This window comes from Moschus berezovskii, chromosome 12 (assembly GCF_049115385.1).
Source record: "Moschus berezovskii isolate FMDL1 chromosome 12, NW_MosBer_1.0, whole genome shotgun sequence".
Taxonomy (NCBI): Eukaryota; Metazoa; Chordata; class Mammalia; order Artiodactyla; family Moschidae; genus Moschus; species Moschus berezovskii.
The window spans coordinates 96,134,151-96,154,317 of NC_142471.1; the positions used below are offsets into that span (position 1 = coordinate 96,134,151).

Consider the following 20,167-nt stretch of genomic DNA (forward strand, 5'->3'; position numbering starts at 1 on the left):
AAGGCCAAGATTTTGGCCATCAACAAAACTAGTAAGTCAAAGTGATCGCCGTGGATGAGTTTACATGGTGAGGCTGGTTTGCATTTTCTAGAATGCTTAACCAATACCCATTAATTTGATACTAGAAAACAACTTTTTAAAAGTAAGAGAAAAGGTTAAATGCAGGCTAATATCTGAGCTGGAAAGGAAGCTGCCAGTGGCTGAAGGATAACCTCCTCTGGGTCCGTAACTTTACGTGATGCAAAGAGAAAGCCAGAACCGATCCCGTGGAAGGATCAAAGTTTCTGCAGAAAGTGTCATAAAAACTTAATGACTAAATTCTGAAACAGGGACCACAAGTCCTTCAAAATCAACTGCCAGCATCACCAGGAGAACGGTGCTCTCCTCTCGCGCTCGGGGATGCATCCTCTAGACTCTCCCGCAGGTGGGTTCCCAGGGCCCGCCCGTGTTAGTTACTTGCGGCCGCCTCCAGCTTGCGCTTGTGGGGCGGGTCTTCGATGATCCTGTTGAGGTCCCCGCGGTTCCGCAAGTCCATCGGCTTCTCCCAGACGGACAACTGCATCGTCGGGTTGAAGAAGAAAACTCGGTCGTCGCCCGTCCAGACCACACACCTGTGCAAATTGAGAAACTGCTCTTAGTCTCCCTCAAAGGCACGCATGTTCTAAGTCCATCAGTCGTGTCTGACTCTCTGCGATCCCATGACCTGTAGCCCGCCAGGCTCCTCTGTCCATGGGATTCTCCGGGCACGAAAACTGGGGTGGGTTGCCATGCCCTCCTCCAGGGAAACTTCCTGACCCAGGGATCAAACCCGAGTCGCTTATGTTTCCTGCATTCGCAGACAGGTTAGTGCAGGCATGGTTCCAAACCCAAAACGCCCTTTGGGGCTGAAATCCACACATTCACAAAAGTAATATTTTACAAAGAATGAATAGCAACAGCGATGTCCGGCTTCGCAGGTGATCCTCAGATGTTTCCCATACATTCTCGCAGCTGATTCACAGGCAGATGGAGACCTGACCTTCCTTCACTGGTAAGGACAGCAAAGTTCAGAGAACTGGGCGGCTTAACTGGGTCCCAGGAGGTCTGAGCTCTTCCCGAAGGCCAGCTCTCCTTTCAGTTGGATCCCCACTCTGCCCTGGGTCCAAGGACCAGGTAACATAGACCTTGGTTCCTGATAAACTTCCCCGATTGGACACTGACTGAGCAGCAGGGTTCATGGAGCACACGGAGGCCACAGCCCATCCCTCTCCAGCTAAGAACCAGCAAACTGGCTCCTGGAATTAGCAGCCTCAGCCCTGGTGTCCTGCTTTCTTTTCAGAAGAGCAAAGAATTAGCTTTGCATTTTCACATGTAGGAAACTAAAATCTCCAAAAGGAATAATACAGAATTTTAAGACTTCATCTCTGTGCAAGGTTATCAGAGAGCAGGAAAGATTACAAAAGGAAAAACAGTAAGAAAAGAAAAACCAGAGGAAGAGCTCCCTTCCCACGGAGTGAGTCTGCGATGTGGGAACGCACACAGGAACTCAGACCCGGCCTCAGTGTGCCCCAGCAACAGCCGGTCAAGGCCACTGGAGTGCCCTCAGGCTGCGTCCTGTGACCACTCTCGTGATGGTGCAGAGAAATGACCTCTGTCCTGCCTCTGGTCTGGCCCTTCCAGAAGATTCTTCTTGGGTTAGGCCTCTTCCCTCCCGGGAACTCAGATTCCTACAGTGACCTCTGAGGGCCCGGGAAGCTCCAGGACTCTCCCCAGCCTCCTCAGAAGCTGCAAGAATGGGCAGGACTAGTCCCCGTGGACTGAAACCCTCTGGTCATTGAATTCTCGAGGGATTGGGGACACTTCTGGGCAGTGCCTGGCCTCCCGACCACAAGCTCCTACCTTACCATCAGACACACCTGGTTGCCTGCCCGCTCTCTGGATCTGGACAACACACACCAGTCTGCTTCCCACAGAGAAAATCACTCCCACCCTTGAGCCTCTGTGCTCAGACCAGCCAGCCACTTCCCATGGGCCAGACAGAAGGCTCAGCGCAGGGGCTGAGCCTCACGTTCTGAAACTCTGTGCAGACCAGATCCCTGCATAGCAATGACCTTTAGATGGTCTGTCTGATTTACCCCACAGCTAGGCCAGGTTCATGGGAGTGGTGAGCCAGATAACGACCCCAAAGAGGCCTACATCCTACTCCCAAGAACCTCTGAATGTTACCTTACAGGGCCAAAGGGACTTTTCAGGTGTGATTAAGTTCCTGTCTTGAGATGGAGGGAGTAGGCTGGGCTGTCCAGGCAGGTTCAGTGTCATCAGAAGGGTCCTCATAAGGGAAGAGGGAGGCTGGGGAGTCAGTCAGAGAAGGGGATGGGAAGATGGCAGAAGACAGACAGACAGACAGACACACACACACACACACACACACACACACACAGGGTGGGTGGGTGGAGACAGAGATCGGAGGATGCTCCACTCTAGCCTTGATGTTGGAGGAAGGGGCTGTGGATGCTGATGTCTCTGGAAGCTGGAAAATCTAGAGCAGAGTCTCCCCTGAGCCTTGGGAGGGAATCAGCCCCCTCCTCCCCACCTGGATTCACCCCATGGGGTTGGATTCTGACCTCCAGAGTTGTTAGATGTGAGTTTCCATAGGTTGATGACCCGTAGACCTCACCCTTGACCCCTCCCCATCCTGGGTGCCAGCATCAGGGTCTGCATCCGGCCAGCAGTAACCTAGACCCCCACACTGTATAGGCCCCTGCCGGCCTGGTCATCCAGGTAGAAGGCCATGACCTGCCTTCTCAGTGGCTGCACCCTCCAGCTCTAGGCATGCTCATGACCTTCAGGTGACCTTGAGACAGTGATCTCCATTTCATCATCCGTGTAGGTGGGGCCTGAGTAGACATTTGTGTTATTCTAACATGCCCATCACTGCGGGAAAATTGAGGCAAACGTGAGTGTCAGCCTTTACTAGAGACTGGATGACCGGCCAGCAAGGGCTAGACCTGAGGGGCAGGATTGGCAAGCTGGACAAGGTCCCTGCCTGATGGACGGATCTGTCTGCTGCCCCCAGCGGACCCGGACAGAAGACAGGTGACCTCACGCCTGGAGGAAGCTGCCTGCCTGCTAGTGCAGAAGTCGTCTGGCTTAAGAAGCTTTTACTGTGTATAAAGCTGCAGGTAATTATGCGGTTCTGTACATTATGTACAATCCTGCCACTGTGTGAGTTCTCACACAGAATTCTGGGCCAGCAGGGACCATAAGCCCTGCTGGGAGCATAGCCCTCTCCCTCTCAGACGCTCTGGAGGGTGATGGAGCGCCTCCTGCTGGGTCTGGGGTCTGCGCTCCTGGCAACACTCAGCACATGTTAGCACCACGAGTAGCCCACCTGGGTTATCTGGGCACTGTGGGGCGGGGTGGGGGGAAGTTTGCCTGGTGTGAATGCAGGCTGTGTGCAGCTTCAGCTAGATAGGAATGCAGGCGATGTCAAGTAAGAAGCCAGCAGACCCGCAGCAGAGCAGAGGGAAACCCAGTCCTGGGCACCCTCCCACACGGAGGGCACCCACAGTCTTGTCTAATGCGCGCAGGCGGCTGGTCACTGCCCACACACAGGCTTCTAACGCCTTTTTTGGCCAGGCTGCAGCTGGGAAAATAGTTCTAAGACCAAAGCTCCTGGCAGCGAGTAGGTGGGTTTGTGACAGTCGGGATGGTATCTTTTCACTGTTTGACTGCACTTGGCCTGAGTGGGAAAGTCTAGGTGCATCTCTGACTCGCTGCATCCCTGTCTGTCTATTTAAACATTTAGTAGCTGCTGTGTGACCCCTGGGACCCCTGACGGCACCTGTGGTACAGTGAACCTCTACAGCAGACACACCTGACAGGCACGGCTGTTCTGGCAGGAAGTCATCCTGTGCCGGGGACCCCTCCACCCACACACCCACACACACACACTCGCACATGTGTGCACGCCACACATTCACACAGACACACGCACACACACAAACACACGCACTCACACAAACACACGCATACACACTTGTGCATAAATGTACATGCACACACACTCACAGGTGTGCACACACATGCACACACTCGCACATGTGTGCCCGCACGCACAGGCATTCACACACACAAACACATGCACACACACATACATGCACACACTCACACGTGTGCACACACTCGCACACACAGGCATTCACACAAACACACAAACACATGCACACACACATGCACACACATGCACACACAGGCATTCACACAAACACACAAACACATGCACACACACACATGCACACACACACATGCACACACATGCACACACGTGTGTGCACACACATGCATATACACTTGTGCATAAATGCGCATGCACACACACTCAGATGTGTGCACACACATGCATTGACACACATGCATACACTTGTGTATGTACACACACTCACACACGTGTGCACACACACACAAGCACACCAGTGATCTGGGCATCACAGCCCCACCCCCAGTGGCCTCAGCGTCATGGCTGACTGGTCTGTTCCCTCCTCTAGAATCATTGGGGGGATACTCAGGAGCCCAGGGCTGTGGAGCCCTGCCTTCCAGGATGGCTCTGCCTCTGTGTGTCTCAGCACCTCAAACAGTGATCGAACTGCTGTGGACTCAGTGTCCTCATTTATAAAAGCAGATTGGTGAACGCAGGTCTAGTCCCAGATGACTTCTTAAGTCCCTTCTAACTTCTATTCTATCTTCTATTATTTTCTGTTGATCTTCCAGTTTGGTCCAGGACCCCAGGCGTGGTCACGTTAACGCCCTGCCATGTGGATCAACCTTATGGGCAGGGACACCATCCCCGGCTCCTGAGCGGCTCTGTCTGGGCTCAGGGTGGCTGTGCTCAGAGGTTCACTACTGCACCTGGAGACCATGCCTGCCCTGGGATTGCTCCCCTAGCAGCCCAGTGGGGTCAAGGGCACGGGGCAAATCCATGGGGATTGGCCGCCTGCTGAGACCACAGCCTTTTAGCCAGCCCTTCCCCCAACCACCGCCTCCCCCGCCCCCCGCCCGCCCTCCTCTGCCCCTTCCCTTGGAGCCACTCCTCAGTATCTCCAGGCACCGGGAGCCTGTCCAAAGTGCTGCTTCTGGGGACCCCGACCCAGGGCAGACCCCAAAGGGGAGGAAGGACAGAGTAGAATCTAAACTCCCAGGAGAGTTTCCAGCAGGACACACACCCTCACGTCCTCCCTAAAGACCTCACTTTGGGGTTTTCAAAGACGAGACCTGGTCCCACCAAACGTGGCACCATCACGGCTACTGAAGGCCCGGGGAGTGATGAGTTCACTGAGAGAGCGGGTCAGCGGGGATTTGCCCACATGGGGAAGTCTGGGGCGTGTACATCCACCCCCAGGGGACGGGACACTTCAGCCAGAGTTACCGAGGGGCTGGCAGCCTCGATGACAGAGGCAGGGAGGGGCTCATGCTCCCGTGGGTGCAGTGGGGGTGCAGAGGAAGCCCCCAGCCAGCACCCCAAAGCCTGTGTGAGGCCAGCTTCAGCCAACCCCGTCTCCCCACTGGCTCTGGGAGGTGTCCTGGGGTCCTGGAGCCATGATTCTGCCTGGCCTGAGAAGGTTCTGGTTGACATGGGAAGGGGGGCGGCCTGGAGAATAAGAAGCAGCTGGAAGCAGGTGAGTGAAGCTGTCACAGCCCCTGGTGGGGTGGGGGGCCCTGAGCCATGCTCCTGGTGGGAGAAGAGTGGACAGGTTTCAGCCCCAGTAGCTGCTGACATAGCTGCTGACAGCCGTCACCTCCCCAGACCGCGCACCTGGACAGGTATCCTTCCCAAGAAGTGGATATACTCAGACGCAAAGACATGCGGGCTCCAAAAGGTCCTCCTGACGGGAGGCCCAGTCGGGCTCAGGTCATCATCCCACTGAGCTCCTGGGCTCCCTCCCCTCTGGCTCCAAGCCCGGCTTTAAGAAAGAAGCTTCACGTCGACCGGAATTGACTTGGTTCTCCCCAGATGCGGGATGGGGCTGTGCTGTAGGTTTGCTGCCTCCGGGACGCACTGATTCCGTCAGCGCCGGGAGCTGCGTAGACGGATAGTCACACCACACCCTCCTCTTGGAGAGACCCAGTGCCTGGACCGCCCTGCAGGGAGCAGCCCTAACCCCCACTGCCACCACCACCCAGCCTCTCCAGTGATGGGAGAGCGGAGCCAATTAGAGACTTAATGGAGGATTGTTACCCCGGAGACAGAGGAGCGACAACAATTAACACGCACACGCTCACACCCAGAATACAAAGAGCCCACTTTCTGTGCCACAGGGACGCCTGGCAGCAGGTAAACAAACGTGATCCCCCAGGAGAAATCTGCCCGCTGGTCACGCCTGGTCTCCACCGGACCGAGCCAGCTGTACGATGCAGAATTAATTCCATGTACCGTTTGTGCACATTTTAAGCAACACGTATACATTCCTCTGGCTTAATCACAGTGTATAATTTCTGGATGGCTGCCATGTTCCCTCTCCTCTTTAGCTGTCCCCAAGTCCCAGAGGGTACAATTAGCGTGCCAGACTTCGTTAAGTCTGGTACAAAACATCCACACTTAGCAGCCCTGGAGCACGAAGACCCGTTTTAGCAAATGGAAACGGGGACTGCTGGCTTGCCATACAAAATGATCCCCCACCGCCTTGACATAGCACACCCCAGCGTTCACGGCTCCGCAAGAGGGAAGGCACTTCCGCTTCTCTCTCCAAGTGTCCAGCTCAGCGCAGCGGGGGGGTCTCCGTGCCTCCGCCCTGCCTCCTGCACACGGGAAGACACACCCGGGTCCCTCTCTCCTCCGGGCGCCTGTCCCGTGTGCGCTGTCCCAGGAGCACAGTCCCACCCGCAGGGTGGACCTGTGTGCCCTGGGTCACAGCCGCAGGGCTGAGGTCTCTGCCCGCTGTGTCCTGTGCTCTCTGCCCACCTTTGTCCCCAGGAAGGGGCTGACCTGGGAGGACTGAGCAGCCCCGGCCCCACGGGGCAGGTCGGGTGAGTCACTGTGGGGCGCGCAGACATGAAGAGGAAAAGAGGGTGGAAACAGCTCTCCCCTCTTCCTCCTGGGACATGGTGGTTTATGCTCAGAAATGTGAATCTGGTTATAGCCTCATTCTGCACGGAGCTCCTAGGGTTCCCGGCGACCTCTGATGTGAGAGCCAGCCTCCCATGGGCAGGAAGTGAAGCAAACACCTTCTGGGCAACTCCACCTGGACCACGGGCCGGGGCGTCCAGGGGCACTTGCCTTCTCGGACAGTCATGGCGCCACGTTCTCTGCTGTCACCTCCGTCACAGTCCAGCTTCATCACGGCAGGGGCTTCTGACCGCAGGGGCCCCCGAGCACCGGCTCCCCTGCCTGGCCTAATGAGGGCCAGAGCGGGGGTCCCTGCAGGAGTGGGCCACTGGGGGCCTCCGCGGAGAGGCTGCCTGTCCAGGGGCGAACAGGCAGATCTGAGATGCGAGAGGTGCTTAGCACGCGGCCGTGACGAGTGGACACTCACGGGGTGCATGCCTCCCAGCTCCTTGGCAGCCTTGCCCACACCTCGGGTCACCCCAGCTTCCGACGGCACCCAGGGGCCTGCGGGGTCCCTGGGCTCACGTCTCACAGACCCGGTCCCCTGCCCCCATCTCCCTGCCTCATAAGCAGGAGGCCACCCCGCCGCGGGTTCCTGCTTCTCCAAGAGCTAACGGCAGCAGGCGCCCACACGTTCTCCGTCTGGGCTAGCCCTCACACGCGTGGGGACCTCAGGCGTCCTGGCCTGTGGGGGAGTGGCCGGCGGGGACGCGTGTGGAGAAACCAGCCGCCCCCACCCCTGGAGGACCTCTTTGCTTCCCAAGAACCTGGGTGCCCTGGGGCTTGGGCTGACGACTGGCCCAGCCTGTGGACAGGCAGGTGGTAGGTGATTTGAGCTCACTGGGTACAGCAGGTGCGGCCCCCAGGCCAGAGGAGCCCTTCCTGGAGGCAGACTGCTGTCATCCCAGGGTGTGTTGTCCCTGTTTCCGTGGGTGTGACACTAAGGTTAAGCACACGTCAGACCAAACGCCACACGTAGCCGCTCCCAGTTGAGAAGCTGGGAGGCCACAGAAGCCAAGGCTGGCGCTGTGTCCGCGCCCCCGGCTCCCCACCCACTGCAAGATCCTGGTCCCTCTGGCACTTTTCAGGGCGCACTCAGACGTAACCTCCCAGGCGTGGGGGTGTTTGAACGCCGGTACCCTTCACCCCGGAATGCTCAGGGAGCCCAGACAGTCTCGCTCAGGTGGCACTGAGTCAGGGAGGCTCGGAGAGAGGTGAGCAGAGATGAGAAAGCCACCTGGGCTCAGCCGGCAGGCCCAACGCCTCCTTGGAAAGCTCCAGGCACGGTGCCTCCTGCAGCCCTGACGCCCCCTTTCCCAAGGGAGGACAGCGCCCTGCATGGCCGCCACTTGGGCTTGAAAGCTTATCTGTGATTCATCCAAACCGAAGACCTGCGGGCTGGGGGAGTGGCCCCCGAGGATGCCGCGACCCCAGGATCCCATGAGCACTCTGCCCTCAAACACAGTGTCACCGAGAAGTTGAAACTGCAGCCTCCACAGTTAGAAGTCTCTAGGGCTCAAGGTCAGGTCTCCTACTCAATTACAACTCCCGGGGCAGCATCGAGTTCGCAGTGTGACAGGGTCACACACCTCGCTGAATTACTGCAACCCCTCATATGATCTGCAGTCAAGTGTGCTTGCCTTAGAAACACACGCGAGAGAGTTTGGTTCCAGAAGACCCCAGACAGCGTCTCTGGCATCACAAAAAAACAATAGTTTAAATCTGTTTTATCCCCCATTCAGTTCCTGGCACCAAGCTCCTAAAACCCTTTGAATTAGCTGAGCGACTGGGGCGTCGTTTTTACTCATAAGGAGCCCCCTGACCTCACGCGAGTTCAGGATGACGACATGGTGACTGATGCGCCTCCATGTGTGACCACGGAGGGTGGGGGCTGGTCCCAGAAAGACCGACCGCCTGATCAGAGGGTTGGTCTTCTGGCCCCACCCCCAGCCTCCAGGAGCCGGGGAGGACAGGCCTAGTAATAAAGCATTCAGAAAGCTTCCTTTGGGTTCAGAGGGCTGCAGTGTGCTGACCTCTCTGACATCCTGGGTGGGGGGTGGCAGCCCCAGGAGGGCGTGGGACCCGGAGACCCCGGCCCCACAGCCTGCCCTCGCCTCTCTGCCATCCGGCTGTCCCTGGGCTGTGCCCTGTATAATACAGATGTCATCACAAGTGAGTCACTCTCCTACATCCTGTGAGTCATTCTAGCAAATTTTCAAACCTGATGGGAGGTTGTGGGAGCCCGGGACTTGCAATCAGCCGGGGAGATGTGCAGAGACAGGGGGCTGGGACTCAGCCCTTGGCCCGTGGGGTCTGCGCTAACCCAGGAGCTGGCATCAGACCCGACTTGAATGGCAGGACACTCTCAGCGCTGGAAACACTGCATCGTTAGGTGTCACCATCGGGGGCCCTGGGCCTGCGAGGCGTCCCCATCTCACTGAGCACTAGTGCTGAAGGATGGGAGGCCCTCGGGCGCCTGTGACCCAGCCACTGAGCAGAGAAGAGGGGCCCCGTCTGCCCAGTTAAGAGCAGGGCCTCCCGTGGTGAGCAGGTGGATGCTGGGATCCACTCAGGACATCACGCAGGGCAGACGCCACGCCGGGGCCCGCAGTCAGCTGCGCTGCTACTTCGACGGCACGTTAAGTGGCTCTTTTCCTATTCTCTAAACCAGCTGTTCCTCCCAACCATGTCCTGCAGTCTAATCTGCAGGCTTTAAAACTAATTTTACTATAATAACCTTTTTTTCCCTGCTTCTAAATTACTCCATTATAAAAGGACATTTTTGAAAACCAGAGTCGGCGGCTCCCTCGCGGAAGGCGCTTTGAGTGCGGAGGCGCAGAGAACAGGAATCCTCACAGGGCAGCTGCAGAGAGCAGGCACGTCTTTAATTAACAGCTCCTCGGTTACGCTTTTCCTGGAGTCCTCGGAAAGGCCTCTGAAGTGCAAGGCATGCCGCTGTCTCTCCAGACACGGCCTTGCTCAGATCAATACGCAACGGCCTTCATACTTTAATGCATATTTGCAAATATATTGGAGCAGGATAGCTTATCACTTAAATGCTATTTTTCTTTTGGCAGATGGTGACAACGGTGTGGAACTCTACCCTCCAGGAGCTGCAAATTGCTTTGTGTAAAACAGCATTACCCACAGGGCATGCGTTTCTCTTCGGTGGAGACAACAAGCGCTGGGTCAGACAGGGCTGTCTCCCCAGCTCCCAGGCTCGGGGTGTCTTACCAGGGGGATCCCGGCACCGGGGTGGAGGCCACGGGTTTCGAGCCTTTGGGGGTGCTGTCCTCGCTGGTCACCAGGATCGCCGGAGGCTCCTGTGAATAGAGAGAGCAGGAAAGTACTTTAAAACAAATTGAAACACTCCTTTTCAATTAGAGGCAACCAAGTAAAGACTAACTAGTCTCCTGCAGACAGACCTGCCCACAGCGGCTATTAGGTAATGACCGGCTCAGCAGAGCCAGCGCGCGGGCCTGGGGGTCACGTGAGACTTTAGAATTCATGGCACTGCTGACGTGTTGAGCGACCTAGAGTAAGGCCTCCCTCTAATTATCTCAAATTGGCTTGGCTGCCTGCTTCTGCAGAGACAGACACAGGCAGAGCCGCCGAGAGATCGCTTCTGAACGGCCCGGCGTCTGGGGGAGAAACCCCCCTGGACTCGCCTCTGGAAACAGGCTCACAGGGCCGCCGAGCCCAGTCTCCAGTGGCGGAAACCCTCCGAGCAGCGAGGGCCCCGGAAGGCTGGGATGGCCCGGCTCGGCCCTGGCAGGCAGGGGAAGTGACAAGCCCGTGTCCGTGCAGTGTCCTGTCACTGCAAGAACACCCCCCACTTCTGGAGTATCCACCTGGGGGCAGAGTTCACGGCCTATTTCACAGGGTGCATCTGACTGCGATACACTGGGGTCCCTGTCTTCACGTAGAAAAGAATGTCTGAACATGACATCCCCCAGAAGGAATGAAGATTTGTTTCCTAAAGTTAAAAAAAAACACACACTACAGCTAAGACACCTGACCATTGCTTATTATGGATAGAATCTGGACAGAAATAAAAGTTTTTCTGAGATTAGAAAACACAGGCAATTATAACAACAACATAAACGTGAATCCCAGATTCAGACTGACTTCTTTAGCTGCACGGATATACAAGAGACATCGGATTTTGTTAAACAAAGAGAAAGTGAAACGTGAAAGTGTTAGTCGCTCAGTTGTGTCCAGCTCTTTGTGACCCCATGAACTGTAGCTTGCCAGGCTCCTCTGTCCATGGGATTCTCCAGGCAAGAATACTGGAGCGGGTGTCATTCCCTTCTCCAGGGGATCTACCCTACCCACAGATTGAACCCAGGTCTCCCGACTGCAGGCAGATTCTTTACCATCAGAGCCACCAGGGAAGCCCTTAAACAAAAGGAAACAGAACCAAACTTCTAAAGGTGGAACTGAAAAATTACCATGAGAAAATTCTTTTAAGAAGTCAGTGCTATCTCAAATTTTGAGCAGCTCTAAGAGAAAAATGAAACCACAGTGGACACAATAAATTCTAGTGGCAAGGACACATCTCTTTCCTTCTACCAGCTGTTTTCATTATTTCAATCTCAAGTTTAGGATAATATAAAAGGACCATGTTTTCTTTCTCTCGGAAAATCGGTAAGATTACAAGGTCCTAGTGGATTGTTCCAAACAGCAACCAGGTTCCGAGCTGAGGACGTTCAGTTCAGTTCAGTTCAGTTCAGTCGCTCAGTCGTGTCCGACTCTCTGCGACCCCATGAACCGCAGCACGCCAGGCCTCCCTGTCCATCAGCAACTCCCGGAGTCCACCCAAACCCATGTCCACTGGGCAATTAAAGCTCTAGATTCATTGAGAAAAAGTAAATGTCATTCTGAAAGCTGAGAATCTTTTTCTACCACCATCAGTGTCAGCACTTTATGAGGTAGTGTAGGTAAGGACCTGGTTAGCCGGTTGTCGGAATGACCAAACTCCCGGGATGCCAAGGCGCCGCGCCCTGTGGGGCACCGCTGGTGGGCGGCTGCGCAGGGACAGGGCCATTGCATCGAAAGCCCAGATGCTTGTCCAGGGCCCCCGAGGGCCACAGTGGGACCACAGCTCATTCGCACATCCCAGCTTCCTTTCGAACAGTTGTTAGTGAGGAGAGTGCTGGGTTATGACGGCACTGAAATGTAAGATTCAATTATGAAGTTAAAAGATCACCAGGGTCCAGCTATGCGGGTGCAATAAACCCCAAAGAAGTCACTTGAAACTACAGTAAAATCACAGGCAATGAAGGGAGACCTCCTCCTGCTCACGCCCTAGCAGGGCCCGCATCACCAGGAGTGAATGGCCAGTGTCAGCAGGGCCAGCCAGAGGACGAGCAGGGAGGCCTGGGATGCAAAGGTCAGCGGACCAGGTCCAGAGTGGCCACTGGGAATCGCACTCATTAAACATGAGACAAGGAAGATCCAGGACTTGAGGGGTGGGCTCTTTCACACTTGACCATCCTGACATCTTACTGGGGTCTGCCTGATGCCCTTCATTCACTGTGACAGGCAATCCCATGGAATAAACGGTTTGGAATTTATATGATTATTCCTAATTCACAAGTTCACGAACAACTTTTTTTTAGAATTTTGGGGTAGTAAAAATTAGTTTAGTCTTCAGTTCAGTTCAGTCGCTCAGTCGTGTCCGACTCTCCGCGACCCCATGAATCACAGCATGCCAGGCCTCCCTGTCCATCACCAACTCCCGGAGTTCACTCAAACTCATGTCCACAGAGTCGGTGATGCCATCCAGCCATCTCATTCTCTGTCGTCCCCTTCTCCTCCCGTCCCCAATCCCTCCCAGCATCAGAGTCTTTTCCAGTGAGTCAACTCGTCGCATGAGGTGGCCAAAGTATTGGAGTGTCTTAGTTAATTAATTAGTCTTAGTTTCCTATGAGAAAATAAGTTCAGGATAAATAATGAACATAACACGGTGTATTCAGAAACAGTTGTGTTAAAAATATAAGGGTATGTTAAGACCAGACTTTATATTACTAATCCAATTAGGAAAACGAGGGGAGATTTTCATTATGAAGCTAATTGAACAATGAAATCCAATGAGGGGCCTCTGAGTAGTAGATCCCCCTGATAATTTTTTTCAGGGAAATACGGTGGGACATGATTTGTGATGGATACTAAGACTTAAGTTCGGCGATGCTGGGATTCTCCACCGCTAATTACCAAGGTCGTCTTCTGGTGCAGCACGCTGGCTATGATTTCCTGTTGGTGATAAAAATGGCTAATCATGGCATAAAATTCCCCTCCGCACTGAAGTAATAAAAGTGAATTAGACGCACAGAGCGCAGAGATAAAGAAAGTAGTTAAAGCAGAAGAAAGACGATCTGCTTAATAAATGTGTAATTCTGGCACGAGTGTTCACCTCATAGAGAGAAATCCTTCACCGGGAAGCAAGAGATTCATTTGCCCTGTTGCTCGTGATTCATTTACAGCATCTAGCCCCAGCACTAATGATGGAGGGGATGGTGGGGACCACAGGTGAGGGTGCCCAGGGATGTCGCTGACAGGGAACGGGCAGGACGGCCACAGGAACGGGGGCACCTAACAGGCCGAGGCAGAGACAAGGCAGAAACAGCACAGGGATGGAGAATGTTCACACGATCCTGGGGCCGACCAGGGGCCACCAGGGTGTCTGATGGATCAGACCAGGGGCCGCCAGGGTGTCTGATGGATCAGACCAGGGGCCGCCAGGGTGTCTGATGGATCAGACCAGGGGCCGCCAGGGTGTCTGACGGATCAGACCAGGGGCCGCCAGGGTATCAGATGGTCAGACCAGAGGCCAGCAGGGTATTTGACGATCAGAGCATGTTATGTGCCATTTGTGACTTTCAAAGGCAGCAGTAAAAGTTGATTTCTTGGTGATTCGTGGGAAAGGAAATGCACTCAACACATTCTCGGTCAATCTATAAAATGTCACTTTATCAGGAAGCACCTGAGATTCTGTGTTCAGAACACACAGGCGTGCATTGGTTTTCCTGTAACAGTGAAACCAAGTGCAGATCACAGCTTCGCCCAAGGGGTGTCCAGCTGCACAGACTGGCCGCGTGTGTGTACACGCCTTCTGAGACGGGGGACAGTACACGTGAGAATCCAGAGTCACCACCCAAGCCCCTCTGAGCAGAGCCTGCCAGCGAGCTCCGGACTGGATGCAGACGGGAGGGCCAGGCTGCTCCTGCTTAGCTCCCGGACGCCCCTCCCTTCTACTGGGTTCTGCAGCGGTCCAGCTGGCAGCGGCCTGGCACCACAGAGGGAACTGCAAAGTGCCACTGCTGAGAGTCAGGTGGGAAATGGGGGGAAGGGTGTGCGGGCCCCCAGGACCCCCAGCCGGGGGTTTCGCGTCTCGCAGCCACCAACCTTGTCCTCTCCATCCCCCGCCGGGCTCTTTTTCTCTGCATGCAGCAGCAGGGCTGGAGGGCAGGGCGCCCGGCTGCACTCTCTGCTTTTATCTGTGGGACCAAAACAGCCATCGTTAGCATCCATTTGTCACCTCAGTTTGTAAAACCGAAAAGGGACAAACAGCAGCCTTGGGAATTCTAAGTGGTGGCGCATACAGTGCGTCCCGCAGGAGGCTGTGCCATCCAGGCTCTCTAACCACGCTGTGCTGACTGAGCCTCCACCAGGGCTCTGCGTCCAGTCTGGCAACCCCATCTGAGCCTGCACAGCACTGGCCATGGAGCGGTTGGCCACGCACGCTGGACCAGGCCATGTGGGCCACAATGGACAGGACCCAGGCTTCTCTGACAAGGACCAGGGGCCAGTGTGGGCAGCAGAGCCAACAGGCTCTATCAGCGGCTGTGATGGGCCACCCTGGTCCCCGATCCCAAGCAGGAATGGGGTCCACGCTGCTCACACCCTGGTCGCCATTGTTCGTCGGTCACTAACACAGGCTCTGGCTCCACAGGCAGCCTTTTCAGTGCTTCGACTGTGCAGACAGGAACTGTCTGACGGAGGAAGTGGAAAGTGCCAAAAGCCTGAGGCTGGATCTGAAAACAGGCTTCATCTTATTCTAAGACGTTGTGCAGCCTTAGACGTCTGTAGGCAGTGACGGGCGGCAAGGTTAACCACGCGGTTAGGACCAAGGATGAGTGGAAACTCCAAGCCACCCAACCACAAACCAGCCTCACAAAGAGATACATCCACCGAGGGGACCCTGGAAGGGTCCAGAAAGGGTTGCGTGACCTGGAGCTCCGTTTGTGCAACACGTCTGGGGGTCCCAGGGTGGTTCCTGCCCAGTAGGATGGAGGAAGGAAGGACACAGGGGATCAATGTGTGCACGTGAGTGTGCATGTGTGTGTGTGAGGGCATGTGTGTGCATGTGTGCATATATGTGTGTGCATGTGTGTGTATATGTGTGTGTGCATGTGTGTGTATATGTGTGTATATATATGTGTGTGCATGTGTGTATATGTGTGTGTGCATGAGTGTATATGTGTGTGCATGTGTGCATATATGTGTGTGCATGTGTGTGTGCATGTGTGTATATATATGTGTGCGCATGTGTGCATATATGTGTGTATATATGTGTGCATGTGTGCATATATGTGTGTGCATGTGTGCATATATGTGTGTGCATGTGTGTATATATGTGTGTGTGCATGTGTGCATATATGTGTGTGCATGTGTGTGTGCATGTGTGTATATATGTGTGTGTATGTGTGCACGCATGTGTGTATATATATGTGTGTGCATGTGTGCATATATGTGTGTGCATGTGTGTGTGCATGTGTGTATATATATGCGTGTGCATGTGTGCACACGTGTGTATATATATGTGTGTGCATGTGTGCATATATGTGTGTGCATGTGTGTGTGTGCATGTGTGTATATATGTGTGTGCATGTGTGCACGCATGTGTGTATATATGTATGTGCATGTGTGCATATATGTGTGTGCATGTGTGTGTGCATGTGTGTATATATGTGTGTGTGCATGTGTGTATATGTGTGTGTGCATGTGTGCACGCATGTGTGTATATATATGTGTGTGTATATGTGTGTGTGTGCATGAGTGTATATGTGTGTGTGTGCATGTGTGAGCATGCCCGCATGGAGCCCGGCCGTGGTGACCACAGTGGGCATAGATATTGGTCTCCTAATGGCTGCAGAGCTGGGTCCAGGCTCCAGGGCAGCCTCTCCAGAGCCCTGGGTAAGGAAGCACCTCCCTGCGGGCACTAACAGCTGACCTCAGAGCTGCCTTGGGGCCTTCAGGTCAGCTCTGGACCAGGACCAAACTTCCAGTCCGCACAGAGGAGCTTCGTCTGGACAAGGCCAAAGCAGGCGGGAGCTACCCTCGAGGCCTGGCCTCCTTCTGTCACAGGCAGGGCTGGATGGACAGAGTTGCCCCTGGGCACAGCCAGGCCCCTTGTCCATGATGTCGTTCTAAAGGGCGGTCGGGCCTGCAGGCTCTGACCCAGGGCCAGTCAGCTGGTCCTGGCTGCTTGGGAGCCCTGAGCTCAGGCTGGGGGCAAACAGACCAAGTGAGGACCTCGGACCTCACTTCGTGGGCCTCCTGCTGCCCTCGCATCGCCACACCAAGTGTGTGTGGAGCCTAGACCACACTCTCCATTCGCACAAGGGTGGCCAGTGCCAACCACTCGCCTCCCAGGCCGCCGGGGCCACCACCCAGAGGCCTGCTTCGGCCTGGAGACACCACCTACAGGGCCATTTCACCCCCGGACTGGGGGAAGGAGCTCCCCTCTCTTCCCTGAACCATAAACCCAATCTGAGTCAACAGACCACATTCCACACCATGCTCCTCCCTGGAGGGCAGCGGGGCTTTACTTCATCATCCTTCATGTGATGAGCGGAGCTACCTGGCAGCTTCCAGAACCTGTGAGAATGAGCCCCTCTGCCAAAGCCCGCTTCTTGTCGAGACACGAAGGGCTGAGTGGGGCCAGGAGGCTGGCTCCAGATTGGATAGTCCTGACCCACCCACTTCTGTGTCTGCGAAACAGATCTCGCCCCCCACAAAAGACAGAGGAGCCGATAGAGGGGGGTGATGTAGGACGGTGGTCACTAACTGGGTGACACTGAAGCTCTGCTTGAAAAATCAGAGGAAGAGACGAGAGTGGCCCAGAGAACAGACTCCCACGGCTGTGTCTCCCACGTGTTATGCTGCGTGTGGGACCACGTGCCCGAGTTAACGTAGGCTTCATCGATGCCCACGGCACAGCCGCCCGGCCCATACTGCCTTCCGTGGCTGCTTGCTCCTCTCCTCCACGTGGGGCCCCTTCGGGACTGCAGACCCCAGAGTTCTACCCCTGGAGCTCCCAGCAACAAGATGCTCCTCTGCGGGTGGAAAGAGCCATAAAGTCCCATTGGGTCAACAGCAGATTCGCGATGCCCTGGCCCCAGGCCTCCCGCAGGCGCTGACAGATAACGCAGCTGAGAGTCAGGGAGCCCCGGCAGCTTCAGCTCAGGTCCCGATCCCGCCGGCCAAAGGCTCTGTGCGCGGCGGGGGCGGGTTTGCAGGAGGCCACCGGGGGGCAGCCCTGGAGCCCAGTGGTCCTCACTCTGTGGCTGAGGAATAGAGCGGGGAGCTGGGGCCCAGGGTGGGCGGACGGGGGTTGCAGTGACGTCTGGGTGCGGGTGACCTCGGACAGACGTCTGCGCCAGGCCTCTGCCAGGGGGACCCCCGAGGAGGCGGCCGTGGAAAGCAGCATCTGGAGACCCCACCAGAGCAGCTCTCCTGAGGAAAGGAGCCGGGAACACGGCGCCCTGCTTTGCCCTGGAGATCTCCGCTGGAGAACCTCCCCAGAGCCTCCTGAAGGACCTGGGGCCCTTGACCCCTGCTCTGTGAAGGAGGTCAGAGAGCAGGAAGCAGCTGAACGCCCCCCAGCAAGGGCCCAGGAAGGAAGAGGAGAGCTTGAACTTGCAAGGAGGTGGAGCAGTCTGGTCACAAGCCTGGGCTCCGATTTCTAATGGCTGGGCCGGGGCCTGAGGCATGAACGGGAACAAGCAGACGGCTGTTCACACCTAAGCACGGGGTTCCCAGATGACGGGGGAGGGGCGCTGGGGGCTCCAGACAAGCAGACGGCTGTTCACACCTAAGCACGGGGTTCCCAGATGACGGGGGAGGGGCGCTGGGGGCTCCAGACAAGCAGACGGCTGTTCACACCTAAGCACGGGGTTCCCAGATGACGGGGGAGGGGCGCTGGGGGCTCCAGACAAGCAGACGGCTGTTCACACCTAAGCACGGGGTTCCCAGATGACGGGGGAGGGGCGCTGGGGGCTCCAGACAAGCAGACGGCTGTTCACACCTAAGCACGGGGTTCCCAGATGACGGGGGAGGGGCGCTGGGGGCTCCAGACAAGCAGACGGCTGTTCCCACCTAAGCACGGGGTTCCCAGATGACGGGGGAGGGGCACTGGGGGCTCCAGACAAGCAGACGGCTGTTCACACCTAAGCACGGGGTTCCCAGATGACGGGGGAGGGGCGCTGGGGGCTCCAGACAGAAAACAAAGCGATCAGGCACCCCTGAAATGTGGGGAGCAGCTTCTCGTCTCGGGCCAATGATACACGCTGTAAAAAACGTGCGAGGAAGCTGATGGTTCTTTTTTCATTTATTGAAAACACTTGATGCTTTTGAACTGTGGTGTGGGAGAAGACTCTTGAGAGTCCCTTGGACTGCAAGGAGATCCAACCAATCCATCCTAAAGGAGATCAGTCCTCGGTGTTCATTGGAAGGAATGATGTTGAAGCTGAAACTCCAATCCTTTGGCCACCTGATGTGAAGAACTGACTCATTTGAAAAGACCCTGATGCTGGGAAAGACTGAAGGCAGGAGGAGAAGGGGAAGCCAGAGGATGAGATGGTTGGATGGCATCACTGACTCAATGAACATGGCTTTGGGTGGACTCTGGGAGTTGGTGATGGACAGGGAGGCCTGGCGTGCTGCAGTCCATGGGGTCACACAGAGTCGGACACAACTGAGGGACTGAACTGAACAGAACTGAAAACACTTGATCCCTGTAAAGAAACTGGTTCTTCAAATCCGGCGTTTGGGCTGCATGCCTGGCGCTGGTCACAGGACGGCTTCTTCAAGAAGACGGTCCTGATCATCACTCTGAAGCCCCCTCGCTGTGTGGCTGGGCCGGGGCCCAGAGCCCCCTGTAAAGCCTGCGTCTCCCCGTTCATCCTGGAAGGGCTGATGCAACGGCTCCCCAAGGGCCACTCCGGCTCCCTCTGACCTGCTTCACCCCCCTGTGCTTTGACCTCTGCACAAACCCAATGGTGTCACCATCAAACACCCCCTCAGGTATCAAAGAAAACTAGTTTATGGAGGAAAATCAACAAGTCATAAGACCCTGACCAGCTTAGGGGTGCCCATGATACATTTCCACGCTGTGAGGGAGGCAGGGTGGTCCTATCTTCAGGGCAGTTGGTCTATTGATCCAGCCCAGCTCTGAGGGTTGAAGAACTCTCAGACGGTCCGCAGTTTGCTTTTCCTCCCGGCCGGGCTGAGTGACAAGAAGGCCTGGGCAGGTTGTGTGGAAGCCAGGAAGGAGAAAGGGTGACTGTGCGAGAACCAGCATGATACGCGTGACACACACATTCAGTCCTTGCAGAGAACCCAGCACAACCCTGGCTGCGCTGGGGACAAGTGGGGAGAAGAAGGTGAGAAGTGAGATACCCCTCAGCGTGCTGCAGGGGCCTTCTCCGGCGGGCCCGTGCTTGAGACTCTGCGCTCCCAACGCAGGGGACTCCAGTTTGATCCCTGCCTGGGGACCGAAGATCTTACATGCCACATGGCTAGGCCCAAAGATCAGGAAAAAAAAGACCTTTCTAGAAAAGAATGAAATAAAAAGAAAAAAATGCTGTGGGAGTTGATGAGGGTGACAGCAGGGGATACACAATAGCCCTGGGAAGGTGGACAGGGGTGGTTGTCTGTTCCTTCTCGTGGGCAAGACAGCTCAAGAATCAATCAACCTCGCCTCCCTAAAAGAAGAGCCAGGCGGGCTCCCTGTGCCCTCACCTGAACTCAGGGGTCACCAGCATGTCACCTGTTGCTCAGTAGTCCCCTCAAAGCCACCTG

The 20,167-nt window shown here is 55.7% G+C and overlaps 1 protein-coding gene across 1 annotated transcript in view; it reads right to left on the minus strand.

Annotated features, from left to right (window-relative positions):
• TCERG1L (transcription elongation regulator 1 like) overlaps positions 1–20,167 on the minus strand; it is a 191,681-nt gene that overhangs the window by 50,883 nt on the left and 120,631 nt on the right. The window contains exons 5-7 of the mRNA XM_088842546.1: positions 14,489–14,580; positions 10,316–10,404; positions 457–611 (exon numbers count right to left, since the gene is read on the minus strand). Of these exons, the coding sequence (XP_088698672.1) occupies positions 457–611; positions 10,316–10,404; positions 14,489–14,580 (336 nt within the window). The remainder of the gene's footprint in view (positions 1–456; positions 612–10,315; positions 10,405–14,488; positions 14,581–20,167) is intronic.